The following is a 14556-nucleotide window of genomic DNA, read 5'->3' on the forward strand; positions in this document are numbered from 1 at the left end:
CTACACCCTGGAATGGTCTGCAAGAGTTTTAACTCATTCATTCCCAAAGACGTTATTAAACGTCTTTTCAGACTTGGTCCAGAATTGGCTGGTACTGAATGAGTTAATACTGTAGTCCCCCCCCCCCCCCCCAAAAAAAAAACAATTCTCTGCCAGAGGAGGGCGTTGGACGACGACGTTCTGAAAATCTTCGTAAAGCTGGAAAAAAAAAATCAGTAATCATCTTGAGTCGTTGTGACATGCTGCCATTTATCATGTTTCCTCTGCAACTAATGGAGTACTTGGATATAAGAACACGGCATCAGGGTAGCAGGCAGAATGTCTTTTGGGATGTCGAATGGTTCCGGAAACAGCACGCAGGGCGCCGGGAGGACCGCTTCTAACAGCTAACCTAATGTGACATCAACAAGCTATGTTACCGCGGCAGACGGGACATCAGATAGCAGCCAGTCAACATCAGCCAGCAAACACTTGCACACACATCAAAGTTCCTGACATTCACAGTGCAGCGCACTATTAGACCGGTGCTGTGATGCATACAGAAAGGCTGAATTGTGTTTCACTGTGTCAGGGAGGTTGGTGTGTTCCGCTCAAAGTGCGCCGTCTCTCCTTTTTCGCAGACGTTGACTCTGCAGGGGTTTTCAACCGTTTTTAAATATTTTAGTCGTTTTGTGCCTCGCTCACTCAATGATTGATTGCGTTTGGTGCTCTAATCCGACTATCTGTTAGTGGCAGGTGGCGCAAAGGGCCTCAGGTGTTCACCGCCTGAGATGCTGTCATCGTTATGCCACTGGCATTTTTGGATAGAAGTAGTACACTACATCGTCGGAAAATGACAGTAGGTGCTCTCATTGTCTGATATGTTCTTTTTATATCTAATTGAGCAAGCTGTGGTGTGTGTATTTAGCGAAACTAATTAGAGGGGTGAACATATCATATAACACATAGCCGATCAGAGGACGGAAAATTGCCGATGTCACCCTCAGCCTTCACGAAGGCGCAGAACAGTGAATCTTAAATCCAATTGGTTTAATAAGGAAACAGCCATTTCACTGTTTTGCGTATGTGTGTGCTCAACAACAGCACTTAGGCAGTTTGTATTTACAGGAAATGAAATCTGAATGATTGGGTAAAAGGAAAAAAAAAATCTACATACTGTATTCTGCGCACATCTGCAAGCTGGGCGGCCAAGAGACGCGCTATGAAATGAAGATTATCGATTGTTCGAAATAAATGAATTGAATAGTTCATCTTGAACATTTTTCAAAGAAGTCTTCTTCAAGTTGTAAATGTAGGTCAGATATTTTCCTCATTGCTTTTTTTTTTTTGGAACTAGTGCGACATCCTTTTCATGTACCGGTATTTATATTTCTAGTAACCTTCAGAAACAAGTTGACCTTGGAGTACAGTTCATGCACTCTTCGCATCACCAACACCTCTTTACTCAATCATACGTTGTTGATGAGTTACACCCCTGGGCTGAATGTTAGCCAGCGTTCCCCTCACAGTGCGACTGCCTGCCACCGTGAAGGTCACCGCCTCTTACAAAAACCGTCTCGGTGCCGAAATGAACTTTCGAGACTTGATCAGCATAATAGTTTTGTCTGTCGTCTCGTATTGCGAGTTGTAGCGTCTTTGCCAATAAGGTCAATGGCAGCTAATTAAAGTGAGAAGTCACGGAAGGAAACTCGATAGCCCGTTTACAACCGGGAAGGAGCCTCTGACTCAGGGCTCTTAAAAGGATAACGCTGGGAAATACATGGTGTTAACTACTGTATGCCACACTCTATAAAACAGATACCCGCCGATTGCACTCAAAACTATTGTGCGTTTGTTTCACCATTTCAAACATTCTATAGGTCAGCCTCTTTGATTGATGGCGAGCCTGTAAACACTCCCACATCGGCGCAGCCTCACAACCCGCAGATCAAGCAGGCTGCACTTGTCCCAGATATTGCCAACAAATTGCTCTCACCGACCCCCGGCTCACAGTTGTGCCACCCGCCGGTCACGAAAATAGAGCCCAATATGTCCCCTTAATGTGAATTGATGAGTTAATTAGACCATGTTAATGAGACTGTTTTGGTGTTCCTTGACTGCAATAAATAAGACAGAAAGAAAAGTGCAAGACCAGACGGCTGCTGCGGCAAAGTGGAAGCTACATTATAATACTGTGAACTCCCGCCATCTCAAGGGATGAGGACGGAGCTCTGCTGGAGTACATACAAATCAGCGAATAATAGAGACAGCCTCTAAAATGGTTTGCAATTGCCTAATATGTGGAGATTCACTGAACTGCATCATCCAGCGTTGAGGCACAGCAACAGAGTCTGCTAACTTAAGCATATCTGATTTTTTTTTAAGATATGGAATGAGCCACCGTTTAGTATATGCGAAGGTGACAAACGACCTTTCGACCGTTCAATGAATTGAAAGGTGCCAGTTGTGATCTGTACTTGTGCTATCGACGTACTTGCACATCAGATGCATTTGAGCCGAGGCAGACTTCCCAGATAAGAAGAATAACATGCAGCAGGCACATGTGCAGCTGCTACAATGTTTGATCTGTGCTACTTTAAAGGGGTTGTTGGGAGGTCTCATCACTCCATGATAAGATGTGTCAAGATGCTTACTGGAGAAGCTTCAAGTATTCCTATTCGAGTGGTGGTTTTAGCTAGAAAAACAGCCACATTTCATATGAGGAAAAACGGCAGAACATCTGATGAGTGCCTATGTTTTTAAATTCCAGTTGATCTCAGATGAATCATACTTGATTCATTGTAAAATTGCACAACGAAAGTCATATCTGAGTGATCCGCCAGACGTCATAAATGTGATTGGATTGTAAATTGGTTATTTTGTCACAAGTTTTTGACTATTCCATCTTATTGTTTTATTGACACAAATATACATTTATTGATTTTTTTTAAGGAAAATGGGGATCGTATAGCGCAAAAACTATTTTAAACGGAGATAATTTTTGGAATCTGCATCCAAAAATGTGTTAACTGTCATAGCTAACTCCAAAAGAAAATGTGTACCCCGGCGTAATTCATTCCGTGTAACTGACTAAATTCTTAACGATCGAGTATTATTACTGTGCGATGATTTCTCAATTGAATGGCTGCTCTGTATTAAGTGTAAAATACACATTAGAACAAAAGGAATCAGCAGCATCTGAGACGACCCCTAATACAGTGTCTCCATGGCCTCATCGAATAATCATTTAATTCTCGACTTTCAGTCCAAGCGTGGCAAGATTTCAAGACAGGGGGTCGTCCTCGAGTTCAAACACGTCTGGACTGACAGGAAATAAACGGGTGCGCCTTTCCTTCCTCCACTGATTGTGCGGTCTACAATCGGATTGAATTTCTTAGAATGCGACCGCCGAGGATTGTCAGAACGGAGCACGAACGACTCTGACATGTGCGTCAAATGATCGTTTGCTTCACGCTGTACATCTCCTTGGGGATGGACGACACTTTCCACCACCTCTGAGCTCCATCGGTCAACTTTTCCACAGGCTACTGCATTTGGAATCAGTTTGTAAAAATGCATGAGTGGGGAAAGGATCATTAATCACGTTTGGACTTCAGAATAATATGAATAAATCAAAAAAAAAAAAACGGGTTTGCAGACAACACTCTGAGTGTGACGATATGTGCAAAAGCCTTCAGTGGGGTCCACACATCATAATAATTGAGCATTTTCCAACGCTTTTGATCAAAGTCAGCAAAGGGACCGCGTGGCAGTCTCAAACAGATTATCCTGATGAGGGCCTGACTGATTAGATTTTTTTTTTTTTGTGGAGACAGATGGTGAGTCTGATATTTTGCAGAGCACACAATTATCTAATTCTTCTTTGGTCCCTTAATGCTGACAACAACAAAGATATGAAGTTCATCCAGCGCATAAACTGTTTTACAACACTCTGTTCTTGAGTATTTGTTTCGTCCAACTGAGAGGACATTTCAAGTACAAAAACGCACAGAGATGTGAAGTTAGTGGCAAAATATTATCTATGCAGCCCTCTGATGTCCTTTCAACATTAAATCCACATCCCCTATTCGCTGAAAAACCCGCCTTTTGCTACTTTTGGTCCTCAGGCTAAAGCCCCGACTAATATGAAGGTATTGTTTTGATGAAATCTTGTGGTATCTTGGTCCAAAGGAACACTGTTGAAGTGACAGAGTGAGCTTATTTTAAAGCTCTGCTAAGACATACCGGTACGTCTTTTTCCTTTAAATTATCAGAAAATCTGAAACCCCTGTGGCACTATGCCGCCTCCTACAGGACAACTTTGGTAGAACAACAGGCATCTGGTTTGTGGGTAATGACAATCCTTGATTGTCGGTAAGGATCGTGGTACGTCGCGTTGGTCACCTCGAGTGCACCACATGTGTCCCCCCAATGTGTGTGCGGTCTCTCATATTTTAAAGAGCTAACAGTTGTCAGCCGTCTGGTATCATTCCAAACATGGGATAGTAATGCCGAAAGGTGTTTACATTGGTTGAAAATTGCTTAATGACTCAGTTTATCATCTGGGGCAACAGATGTTGGATAAAATCAATTGGGATGCTTTTATGACAGAAAACAATCACCCCTCAAGGTAGAATACTGAATTTGGCACCAGCTAGAGAAAACAGCGTTCGCTGTTCTGCAGGAAGTACAACTAATGGCTTCAAAAACACAAGACGGAAAGGGAACAGATTGTAACCATTTTGACTTGTGAGCACACATAAGGTGAAACAAAGACAGAAAGAGACTGGAGCGACTGGTCAGGAAGGCCACTTCTGTCCTGGGCTGCTCCCTTGACACTCTGGAGGAGGTGGGCAACAGAAGGATGCTAACGAAGCTAAAAGCTATGATGGACAGTCCCTCCCACCCTCTCCAGCCCGCCCTGACAGCACTAGGTAGCTCCTTCAGCCAAAGACTGTTACACCCGCGAGAAGGAGAGATACCGACGCTCGTTCCTACCGACTGCTGTCAGGCTGCTGAATAAAAATAACAACAATAATAATAATAATAATTAAATGATGTGAAAAACAATTGTTAATAGCACTGCGATTTATCCATTTTGTATTTATATTGCACTTAATTGAACGGTGTTTGTTTTTTCTTCTTTCTACCCACATTCTTGCTGCTGGAGGCTGTAAATTTCCCCAGGGTGGGACAAATAAAAGATATCTTATCTTATCTTACAATTAAAATTCAGAGACTAATAGTCTATGATTTGGTAGTTCTGCTCCTGTCAGGGAAGACACATATAGTTTTAATTCTTGCAATTATTTTCAATTCAATTAGCTGCCAAAAACACAGAAATCCAATAATGGAACTGCCCTGCAAGTATCCAGCTGCTTTTTCAAAATTTCATCCCGGCTGCTGCAACCTCTGAGTCCGACTTCTTAATTAACCGTAGTCAAGTGTGTCGAGAGGGGAGCTGAAATTGGTGGTCTGACACAGTCGTGGTATCACAGCTTGGTTTGGGAAGGCGTGACAGAAGGGAGAATGTTGAGCTAGCTGCCTTATTATATTTCTGACAGCTCGTAGTTGGCTTTGTCATGTTTTTCAACACTGCCTCAGAGTGGAAGTCAAATCAAAAGTTCTGATGAGCGTTGCATTCGTGTAGTATAAACGAGGGAGCAAAATCACCAGTTGTTAGCCCTCTCAAGGCGGCGACCATTCTGTCACTTGCTGCCAAGCGAAAATGAAATCGCAGTGCCGACGGGCTCAGGTAATGATGGTCACGGCCCACCTATTTTCGAGGTCTGGTCATGTGACATTTGTCAGGCGAGCCCTTTGGTGCTGTGATGTCATCTTTAGTCAGCAAGTAGCAATAAAAAGCAAAATGGCCGTCACCGGAGGTGGGTAAAAACAGGTGCGGCCTTCTGATTCAGTCGTTTTCTATAAATCCAATAATAATGATAACACAATTTGTAGACTAGTGGGGCCACATAGGACTTCCCCTTTAAATATTGTCTTGGTCATATTTGAATTTCTAACAATAGCTGTTAATAGCGAAATTTGTGTTGTTGACCTTACTAAATGTTGTTGTCATTACCATGTTCTTTGTGAAAGTGTTTAAGAACCACCACATAGTCATGCTTCCTTATGAGCCATTTTGCTGATTCATATTTCTTTGGGGAACCCATCCGGCAGAATTAGCTAAAAATAAATGACCTATTCACTGTTTTTGTGCTGAAATGAGTTGATGAGTTTCTTTTGCTGCCATTTTGTGGCATCTATAGACTATTACAGTACACTGTAAACCTTTTTCTTTTTTCAGGAGTGTCACTTTTGACAATTTGAGATTTTTGCATACAAGAATGAAAAACGAAAGAACAAACAAAATATATGGACTACGAGACAAAGGTGAGATTTGCGATCTTGTCCACTTGCCTTCAATCAGATTGACAGACTTGTGTTCTACTTTCATGAAATTCATGAGAATTTGTTGTCAGTTTGCAAGTTGTTTTGACTGCTGTACTGAAAGCTGAAAGATTAGGTGTGTTGTTAACAGTAATTTTTCTTTGTGGACTGCAATCACAAATTCGAAACTCACGGTTTACGGCTCAGCCTGTTGGCATTTTGAAAATGCTGCTCAAAAACAAAAAAGGTCTCAACAATAATGCTCCAAACAGCGTGAGATTTATTTTCTTACAAAAATATCTGACATTATAAAACACACCTTGAAATATACACTCCACTAGGAACGATTGAAATATACTTGTTTCTTGCTTTCAAATTGCAGCTGGTTTGACCGAAATGGGGGAGGAAAAATAAATAAATCTCGTTGCAGGCTTGTCACCTTAAAAAAGAGTTCAGTGATGGAGGGAAAGAAAGCTTTGTCAACAGAAAGCATTGAACCAAGCTTCTTCGGCTTTTTTTGTATTTACGGTGCGGCTGAAAATGATCCATTGAACAAAAAGTTCTCAGCGCTAACAAGCGAGAGGAACAATGACACACCAAAGTCTCAGACAGGATCTGTCGGAATGAAAACAAAAAGTCATTTGTTGGCTCCAGCATGATTCTACCCGGGGACACCTGTAAAGCTAACCATCTCACCGGAACATGGGAGGATTGCATTCACCTGTCAGATACATGTCAGGGTGCCAGTCAGCGAAAATATTCTTGAATGCCACCACGTTGCCCGGGTTCATGCTTTCGGAAAGCGTCTCCTGTCACGTGGGGATAAATGTCTTTTGCCAGAACCAAATCACTCGCCATGATCATTATTTGTAATTAATTTATTTCCCCTCCACCAGCTAATGTGGGCAAACGAAAGGACTTTTTATGTCCTTATATAGGCACACGGCGGCTTGAAGTGTATTTATTGGGAAACTTAGAGCCTATAAAGTCCTATATGGGCATCCTGACTTTTTTTCATTTCCTTGAAAGGGCAACTGAGAACTTTTGAATTCCTTATATTGCAGAAAGGCTTTTTCATGTACTTGTATGAGCAACAGGAAGACCTTTATTGTCCATACATGCGAGACTGAGGGCTGGCAATGTCCTTTTATGGCATGGGGGAGGCTTTAATGAAAAACGTTAATGTCGCCCATAGCAAGGGAGGTGCGACAACAACAACTAAGATCACAGAAGTGAATTATGCGCATTATCCTGTTGTTTTTCTTCTCATAGACGTTCACTACTATCCATTATTACTCTTGCCTAAGATTAAACTCATCGATCATGAAATTAACTGATCATTTTGGGGAATGATGGATGCGGCCTTTGGATCCATTTTTATAATCAATGCTTGAAATTTCAGCTTCTCGACAGTAAATTCCATATGTTTTCTGTAGTCGTACATAAAAACAGACTGATTATTTGTGTTGAGTCAACGACAAAACATTTACTTGTACTCGTGCTACGGATCAAATCAGTCACTGAATCAAAAGGCATTTGTATGTGCAATTTCTTCAGGGTCAATTTGAAATCATGTTGTGTTTTTGAATAAAAAATGTATTGGAAAGAAGATTTTCTTGTCTGAGTCATTGATTAATCGGTTATTAAAATAATCGTTGATATCATCATATTTTAGAATAAACGGAAATCGCATAGGCACAGGTGGTCCCTGTTGAACATTGAATTGAAACATGGATGTGTTACAGTCTTAACACTTTGTCCACTATCAATATATTAGGAATGTTATTATAACATTTGAATTTGTGGAGGCGTTGCAGAGGTGGTTGTACCTCGAGGAGAATAACAATTTTCAAAGTGATCTTAAGTGAAACCGGTGTGGCCAAAGTCCAATATAATTTCCTGTCTTGAGCCCTGTTGCCTTTTTATTAATTGGATTTAGCAATCGCACATTGCGTCTTTTGAAAAAGGTCAAACTGCCAGCTGCCGTGTCTGCATTCTAAATGTCCCTCCTCACTCTGAATTCGTTTCATGTAATTAAATTCTTTACGTCGCTGCTCCAAGACTTCATATCGTCTCATTTTTTAAAGCATTAACTATGTTTGCCTGTATGAGGAATGGATTACAGTTCACCAGGATGGTAACTGTATCGTATGTACAATATACACTGCAAGGCTTTGAGAAACATCACATGGCTTGAGAAATAAATAAGAGAGAAACGAGAGCAAAAAGTACAGCAATGAGTACTAATATAAAGAGAATATTCCGTGTTTGAACGGAAGCTGGATGTCTACCAGTCACTCAATAGTACTTCCTGTGTTTTGGCATCATAGCAGTAGAGGGCAGCGGGCCAACGAGAGCGTCCAAAGAGGCGGCAGCAGCCACAAGGGTAACGGGGAGGGCCGGGCCCCTAAAGGCGAGGCGCCGTCCGAGGTACAGGAGCAAACCTCATAGCCGTTCTCGGCGTGATCGGGGCGAGGGGGTACGTTGACCCGGCTCTCGGTGCTCTTGGCCTCTGCGCCCGGCGAGTCCGACTGCATGTCTGTGCACAGCAGCCAGTCTTTAGCGATGAGGCGTGGGTAGTCCGCCTCCACCTCCATGTCGCTGTTCGGCACGCGCCAGTACTCCGTCCCTTTGAAGAAGTAAGACGAACCTGTGTGGGGATACAGAATGCCAGATTCAGTTGAAATTCCTTCAAAACAGCCTTCGGGCATACAAAGCACAAAAGTGCAAGTGCTGCAACTAATACATGAATGCAAAGCAGTGGTTCTCAAACTTTTTCCAGCAATTGCCACCTCCAAAATACTTGACTGGCCAAGTAACCATCAGAATAACCAACACAGCTACACAGAAAGCCAAAAAAGACTGACCGTATTGGCCCGAATATAAGACGGCCCTGATTATAAGACGACGGCCTCTTTTTCAAGACTCAAGTTTGAAAAAAATACTTTTTGAACACCAAATTAATGTTTATACAGAAAATAATTACAGTACATCTGTAACAAATGATTCTAACAATATATTTGAGAGAAAAAGCATCTCGAAGTTGACACAATAACTTCTCCTCAGCTGCCGGTTAACCTGGCCAATCTTCAACCCACTTTTCTCCAGATTGTTGCTATGTTTCTCCATTTATGTTATCTCTCTTCTATTATCTTCTTCTCTTTTCTTTCTTACCGCTATTTTTATTTTTATTCTTCGTGACAGGGGTTTGCTTTGGCCTGGGGAGTCAAGTTCAGCATTCGCTTCAATGACATCTGGCGCCATCTTGCATCGTGAATGGGTATAATGTCTAGACCCTGAATATAAGACGACCCACACTTTTTCAGTCTTATTTCATTGCAAAAAAAACACCGTCTTATATTCGGGCCAATACGGTAGTTTCTAGGAAATTGTGCTAGCTTAATGCTAACTCGCAAAGCAAAACACAATAGACAGGCTCACAAATAGCATTGATGCTGTGTCATTCTAAATTCTGACTATAAAAGTACGCACAGGCATATATTGTATTTTACATCCCCAGAAAAAAAACAACTATTTCTTCAGCTTACTGAGCAGTTGTGAGAGTCTCGTTCGTGCTTATCTGCATGCCCGTATCCTACTGCCCTCTGCTGGCCACCAGATACATGGCACATCCATTCATTTTATTACGAGTGCTCTGAGTTAAGAGCCTTATCACGGAAGTCATTCAACATATAGTTCGAGGCACCACTGTACTGTAATTAACGTGCACGCTGCCACGATGTTGCTCCCTTTACCTCCATATTAGTGCCTCTTCGCTGCCTTATTTATCGCTTTAACCCGTGCCCATGTATCAACCTGAAGGCAGATTAACACCTTCATTGGCCTCAAATTCCCTTTAGCAGTATAAATAAATGTGCGCTTATGTTGATAAACTCTAAGTCGGTGAGTCCCCAAACAGTGTGGCATTAAAGATCACCAAGAGTGCTGTTGGAAAGTATCCGATTTCACAAAAGTGGTTCGAAAATAACATCCTTGCTCCAAATAATCTGTGTTCAACTATCTATGCCAGTGGTACATGCCGACTGGCAGAATACCGGTAATTAAATGCTCTCCCACTTGCCAGCCAAAAGCGCATAATTAACCTTTGTAGCCCCCTGACCCCCGCCCCCTTTTTTATTTTTTTTTACATTTGCAGGTGTGCGGGCGATTTTTAAAAAATGAAAAACACATGCCTTAAATCACTAAGTGCTTTCATTCATTGTAGAAATGTCTGTGGAAATTCTGGCGTGTCAAAGGTCACATTGCGTTTCCAGGGGTCAACTATCTTGATTTTTAATACCACATCTTGGAAGCCTGAGCACGACAAGACATTCAGCGATTTGGATCACGATGCATTTTCCTTGTAGTCATGAATATCAAGTGAATTCCTTCATTTTCAGGGTCAAACTGCAAATACGCTCAAATCTTTATGAGCTGAACAGGCAATGCTTTAAGTAGCATTTTGGAAGGTTACGCGGCAGGCAAATGACCTCAAGTTAAATGCGGAGTGGAGCGCACGGAGCTCATTTCCATCTGTAGTCCATCATACACGTATCAGAAATGACAAGAACACAGATGTTTTGTACAAATGCACGATTCCATACATGTCACTGTGAAAAAGTCAAAGTACGCTGTACTTAACAATTTTTAATACGCTTATATTTACATTTTATATTTATGTACTGTATATCTTTTTTTGTCTTCTACCTTCTCTCTCTCATAATTCTGCTGCTGTAAATTGGGAATTTCTCCCTTGTGAGACAAATAAAGGTTTTCTTGTCTTATTATAATACGACAGTGATCCAAGCCATGATAAACTGTTGGTAACATACGCCCCCAGGCCCCCATTTACACCGCAGGCGTCTAATCCCTTTTCCTTTTCTTCTGGTCCACTCCCCTTGACAAAAACATCAGCAAACTGGAGCCGGCAAACATTCCGACACAACATGCACAAACGAACACCTGAGCTGCACTTCAGATGCGGTACAGCGCCATTCCAAAGTAAGCCGAAGAGCCTGAGAGCACCTCCTGTTAATTAGTTGTTTTGGTGCCGCAAGCGCCTTCTCAAAAGGTTCATCTTGTTAGACGAATCAATCACATTCACAGAACGCAAAGGTTCTTGGCTCGCTAAATGCTATACCTCTGGACATTTGGAAGCTTTGTATTCGCGACTGATGCTCCATGAGCCACATGGACAAAAGAAGTGAAGCACAAATCAATACAAACCCGAATCGCTCAGAATATAACTCGAAAAAAATCACAGGGCGACCCAACTTCTATGATGTCTGGGCTGAAATATTGAATTTATTTTGCCCCCAGTACAGCAATTGTATAACAGTGCAATGCAGTGCCCCTAGTGATAGAAGTATTGTATTACGAATCGGAGTCCCTCTTTACGACTCACCGTCTGACCACCTCATGGCATCATCCAAGTGCGGCGGGAGCCCCTTCCACAGCGTGCTGTCCTTTGGGTAGCCCTGATCCATACGTCTCAGGTGGTCGTCGTAGCGCCAGTAGCGGCTGTCCTTGAAGAAGTAGGTCTTCTCGTTGTGGAGCCACACAAAGGCCGCGTCCACGCTCTCCAAAGGCAGGCCGAAGTCGCTGATCGGACGCGGGTAACCCTCCTCCACGATATTGTCTTTAAATACCCAGTATTTAAGCCCTAGAAAGGATGGATGAAGTTTGGTTAGTTTATGACTCGGCATAAAAACAAACTAAAGGGCATCGATGGTGTGAATGCGAGCGCGACTTGGTGACAAGTCCAGGGCGCACTCCAATATTTCAGCGCCGCACCTTTAAGGAAAACGATTTTGTGATCGGCGGGCCTCTCGTAAACGGCGTCCACGCTGTCGATGTTGGGCGGAAGGCCTCTCCAGAATCGATGGATCTGAGCCGGACGCAGAGACACCAGGTTCTTCTCTCGTGTTAGGCGCCAGAAGTATTTTCCTGCGACAGAACTCGTCAGAGTTTTCTTCGAATGTCATAATGTGACAACGCGGCAATTATAAACGTTTGTGTGTCGAGATGGTATTATTATTAATGTGTGGGAACAGGGTTTGTGTCAATCAAACATCAATAACAGACATCAGTACGGACTTCCAATGACTAAGTTGGCGCATTTCCTATGCGTGAGCATTTGGAGTATCAATGCCGCTGATCTGAATGACCGATTAAATAATATATATTAATATCATGGTCTTAATGACAGGCAACTCCGCACAAACAGGATCAAATTCCGATAACCTATTCATCGTCCGATTCATGAAAATTCCGTATCATGAATGAAATAACCTCTATTTTTTGATCCCTTCATGCCGACAACAATAAAGATATGAGTTAAAGGCACGTTTGACGGTTTTACACGACTTCGTAGTTTAATATTTGTTTAAACTCATAGCTTTTTTGGGGGGGTGAGGGGTTCGGGAGATGTTTGGATGAGACAAAATAAGACAACTTTGTCTTATTTTATAAATGTGTTCATTTGTCAAAAAAGACAAAGAAATTCAGCCAAAAATAAGATGATTATTAGCTAATTATTAAATTGGATTAAGTCGGTTGGCCACTTAATCGGTCAGGCCCTAGTTGGGATCCATTAAAAATAATTGCTCAGATGAATTCATAGAATAGGCTTCACGTTGTTTTAATATAGGAAGTTAATCTTTCATCCATTCCACAGGCTTGACATTGCGACTTACGCTGCGATTCCTGCTCCCAATTTGTACTCAGCATCAGCACTGTTGCACATTAGCATCCGGGTAAACTTCAGTTAATAAATACAGGATGACCTTATTAAACACTTTTTGAAGAGCTGTTGTGCAGATGGATTAGTCACACGAGCTAATGAGCAAGAAAAGACACATTGGGCATTAAACAGATAATGTGTCGAGGCAGCCTTGGGCCTGGCGGAGCGTTTTGTTTACAGCATTCAATTCAGTGATGGGGAGTGAGAAGCGTGCTGGGAGCAACACATCACTTGGCTTTCTATTGATCGCCGGATCGCCCACAACCATGACTATTCCTTTCAATTCATCTCCTTTCACCTCATTTTTGTCTTTCTCTCACATTCATCTGCAATCCTTCATCGATCTGCCTGTCTTGTATACACAAGCTCGCTTCTCCTGAGGTTGAAGTACCTTTGAAAAAGAAGGCCTCCCCTCGAATTTGGGCAATGGCATCAAAGTGACCAGTGCATCTGTCTGGGGAATTTCGCACCAGCCTGTATGAGATGGACAATGGAAGAAGGAAACATAAATTTAAAAAAAAAAAATACGGGCGGCGGAGGGCACAGAATAAATAGAAGCCACAATTTGATTCAAAATAAAATTATTGCAGTCACCTAGTGAGTGGATGAGTGCGCTTCAATTCAATAGGCTAAGCACTGAGCGAGCTGCTCTCAGGCTGACAGGCTCGAACCTCGGCCCCCCTCCCAAAAGTGCATTTCTCCACTGGGATAAGCGATTTCAAGTAGCGACGTGGTCGGCCTGCCAATGACGACGGCTTTCGACCCACAGGCTTGCCACTGTGAGTGGGAGCCAGTCAGGTCTCCGATGACAAACAAACATGTCCTTTTGCATGCTATTGACACAACACTGCTGCCGAGTGATCAAATACTGAGACCTTGGTCACGAAAGAGGCAGCTTTTCTGGTGTCAGGTGTTATGGGGAGGAAAATGCTCATATAGAGACGAAAAAGTCTGATAGATTCCTCGTGACTGCGCATTGTTTGCATCTTACCGTATTTTCCGAATTATAAATTGCACCAATTTTCTCCACAGTCGACCATGTGCCTTATAATCTGATGTGCCTTATATGTGGATCAATATTCTGATCGATGTAGCATTTTAAATGGTCTTGTCATAGCTTCAGCGATTATGAAAGCACTACATGAATAAAGCTGTATTGTATTGCATTCCCTTTAGCGTAGCTCCATCTATTGGATACATAACGCAACCACAGCCACTATTGTAGCTTCGATTCTATTAGCCTTATAATGCAGTGTGCCAGATCTATAAAAACAGTTTTAAAATAGGCCATTGATTGAAGGTGCCTCTTATAATCCGAAGCCCCTTATAGTGCAGAAAATACGGTACTCCAACAACAAAAAGGGCTGTTTACAGCATTTATGCAAGAGCAGCATGACCATTTTAAAGGATTTGTTAATATGATAATGGACACCTTATACACCAAA

The 14556-nt window shown here is 42.3% G+C and overlaps 1 protein-coding gene across 1 annotated transcript in view; it reads right to left on the minus strand.

Annotated features, from left to right (window-relative positions):
* Nucleotides 1-6626: 6626 nt before the first annotated feature.
* The window catches only part of LOC127591278 (matrix metalloproteinase-17-like), a 51823-nt gene continuing 43893 nt past the window's right edge, over nucleotides 6627-14556 (minus strand). Inside the window, exons 7-10 of the mRNA XM_052051254.1 lie at nucleotides 13503-13585; nucleotides 12163-12315; nucleotides 11774-12031; nucleotides 6627-9019 (exon numbers count right to left, since the gene is read on the minus strand). Of these exons, the coding sequence (XP_051907214.1) occupies nucleotides 8694-9019; nucleotides 11774-12031; nucleotides 12163-12315; nucleotides 13503-13585 (820 nt within the window). The 3' untranslated portion in view covers nucleotides 6627-8693. The remainder of the gene's footprint in view (nucleotides 9020-11773; nucleotides 12032-12162; nucleotides 12316-13502; nucleotides 13586-14556) is intronic.

The sequence above is a fragment of the Hippocampus zosterae genome, chromosome 18 (assembly GCF_025434085.1).
Source record: "Hippocampus zosterae strain Florida chromosome 18, ASM2543408v3, whole genome shotgun sequence".
NCBI classification, from domain to species: Eukaryota; Metazoa; Chordata; class Actinopteri; order Syngnathiformes; family Syngnathidae; genus Hippocampus; species Hippocampus zosterae.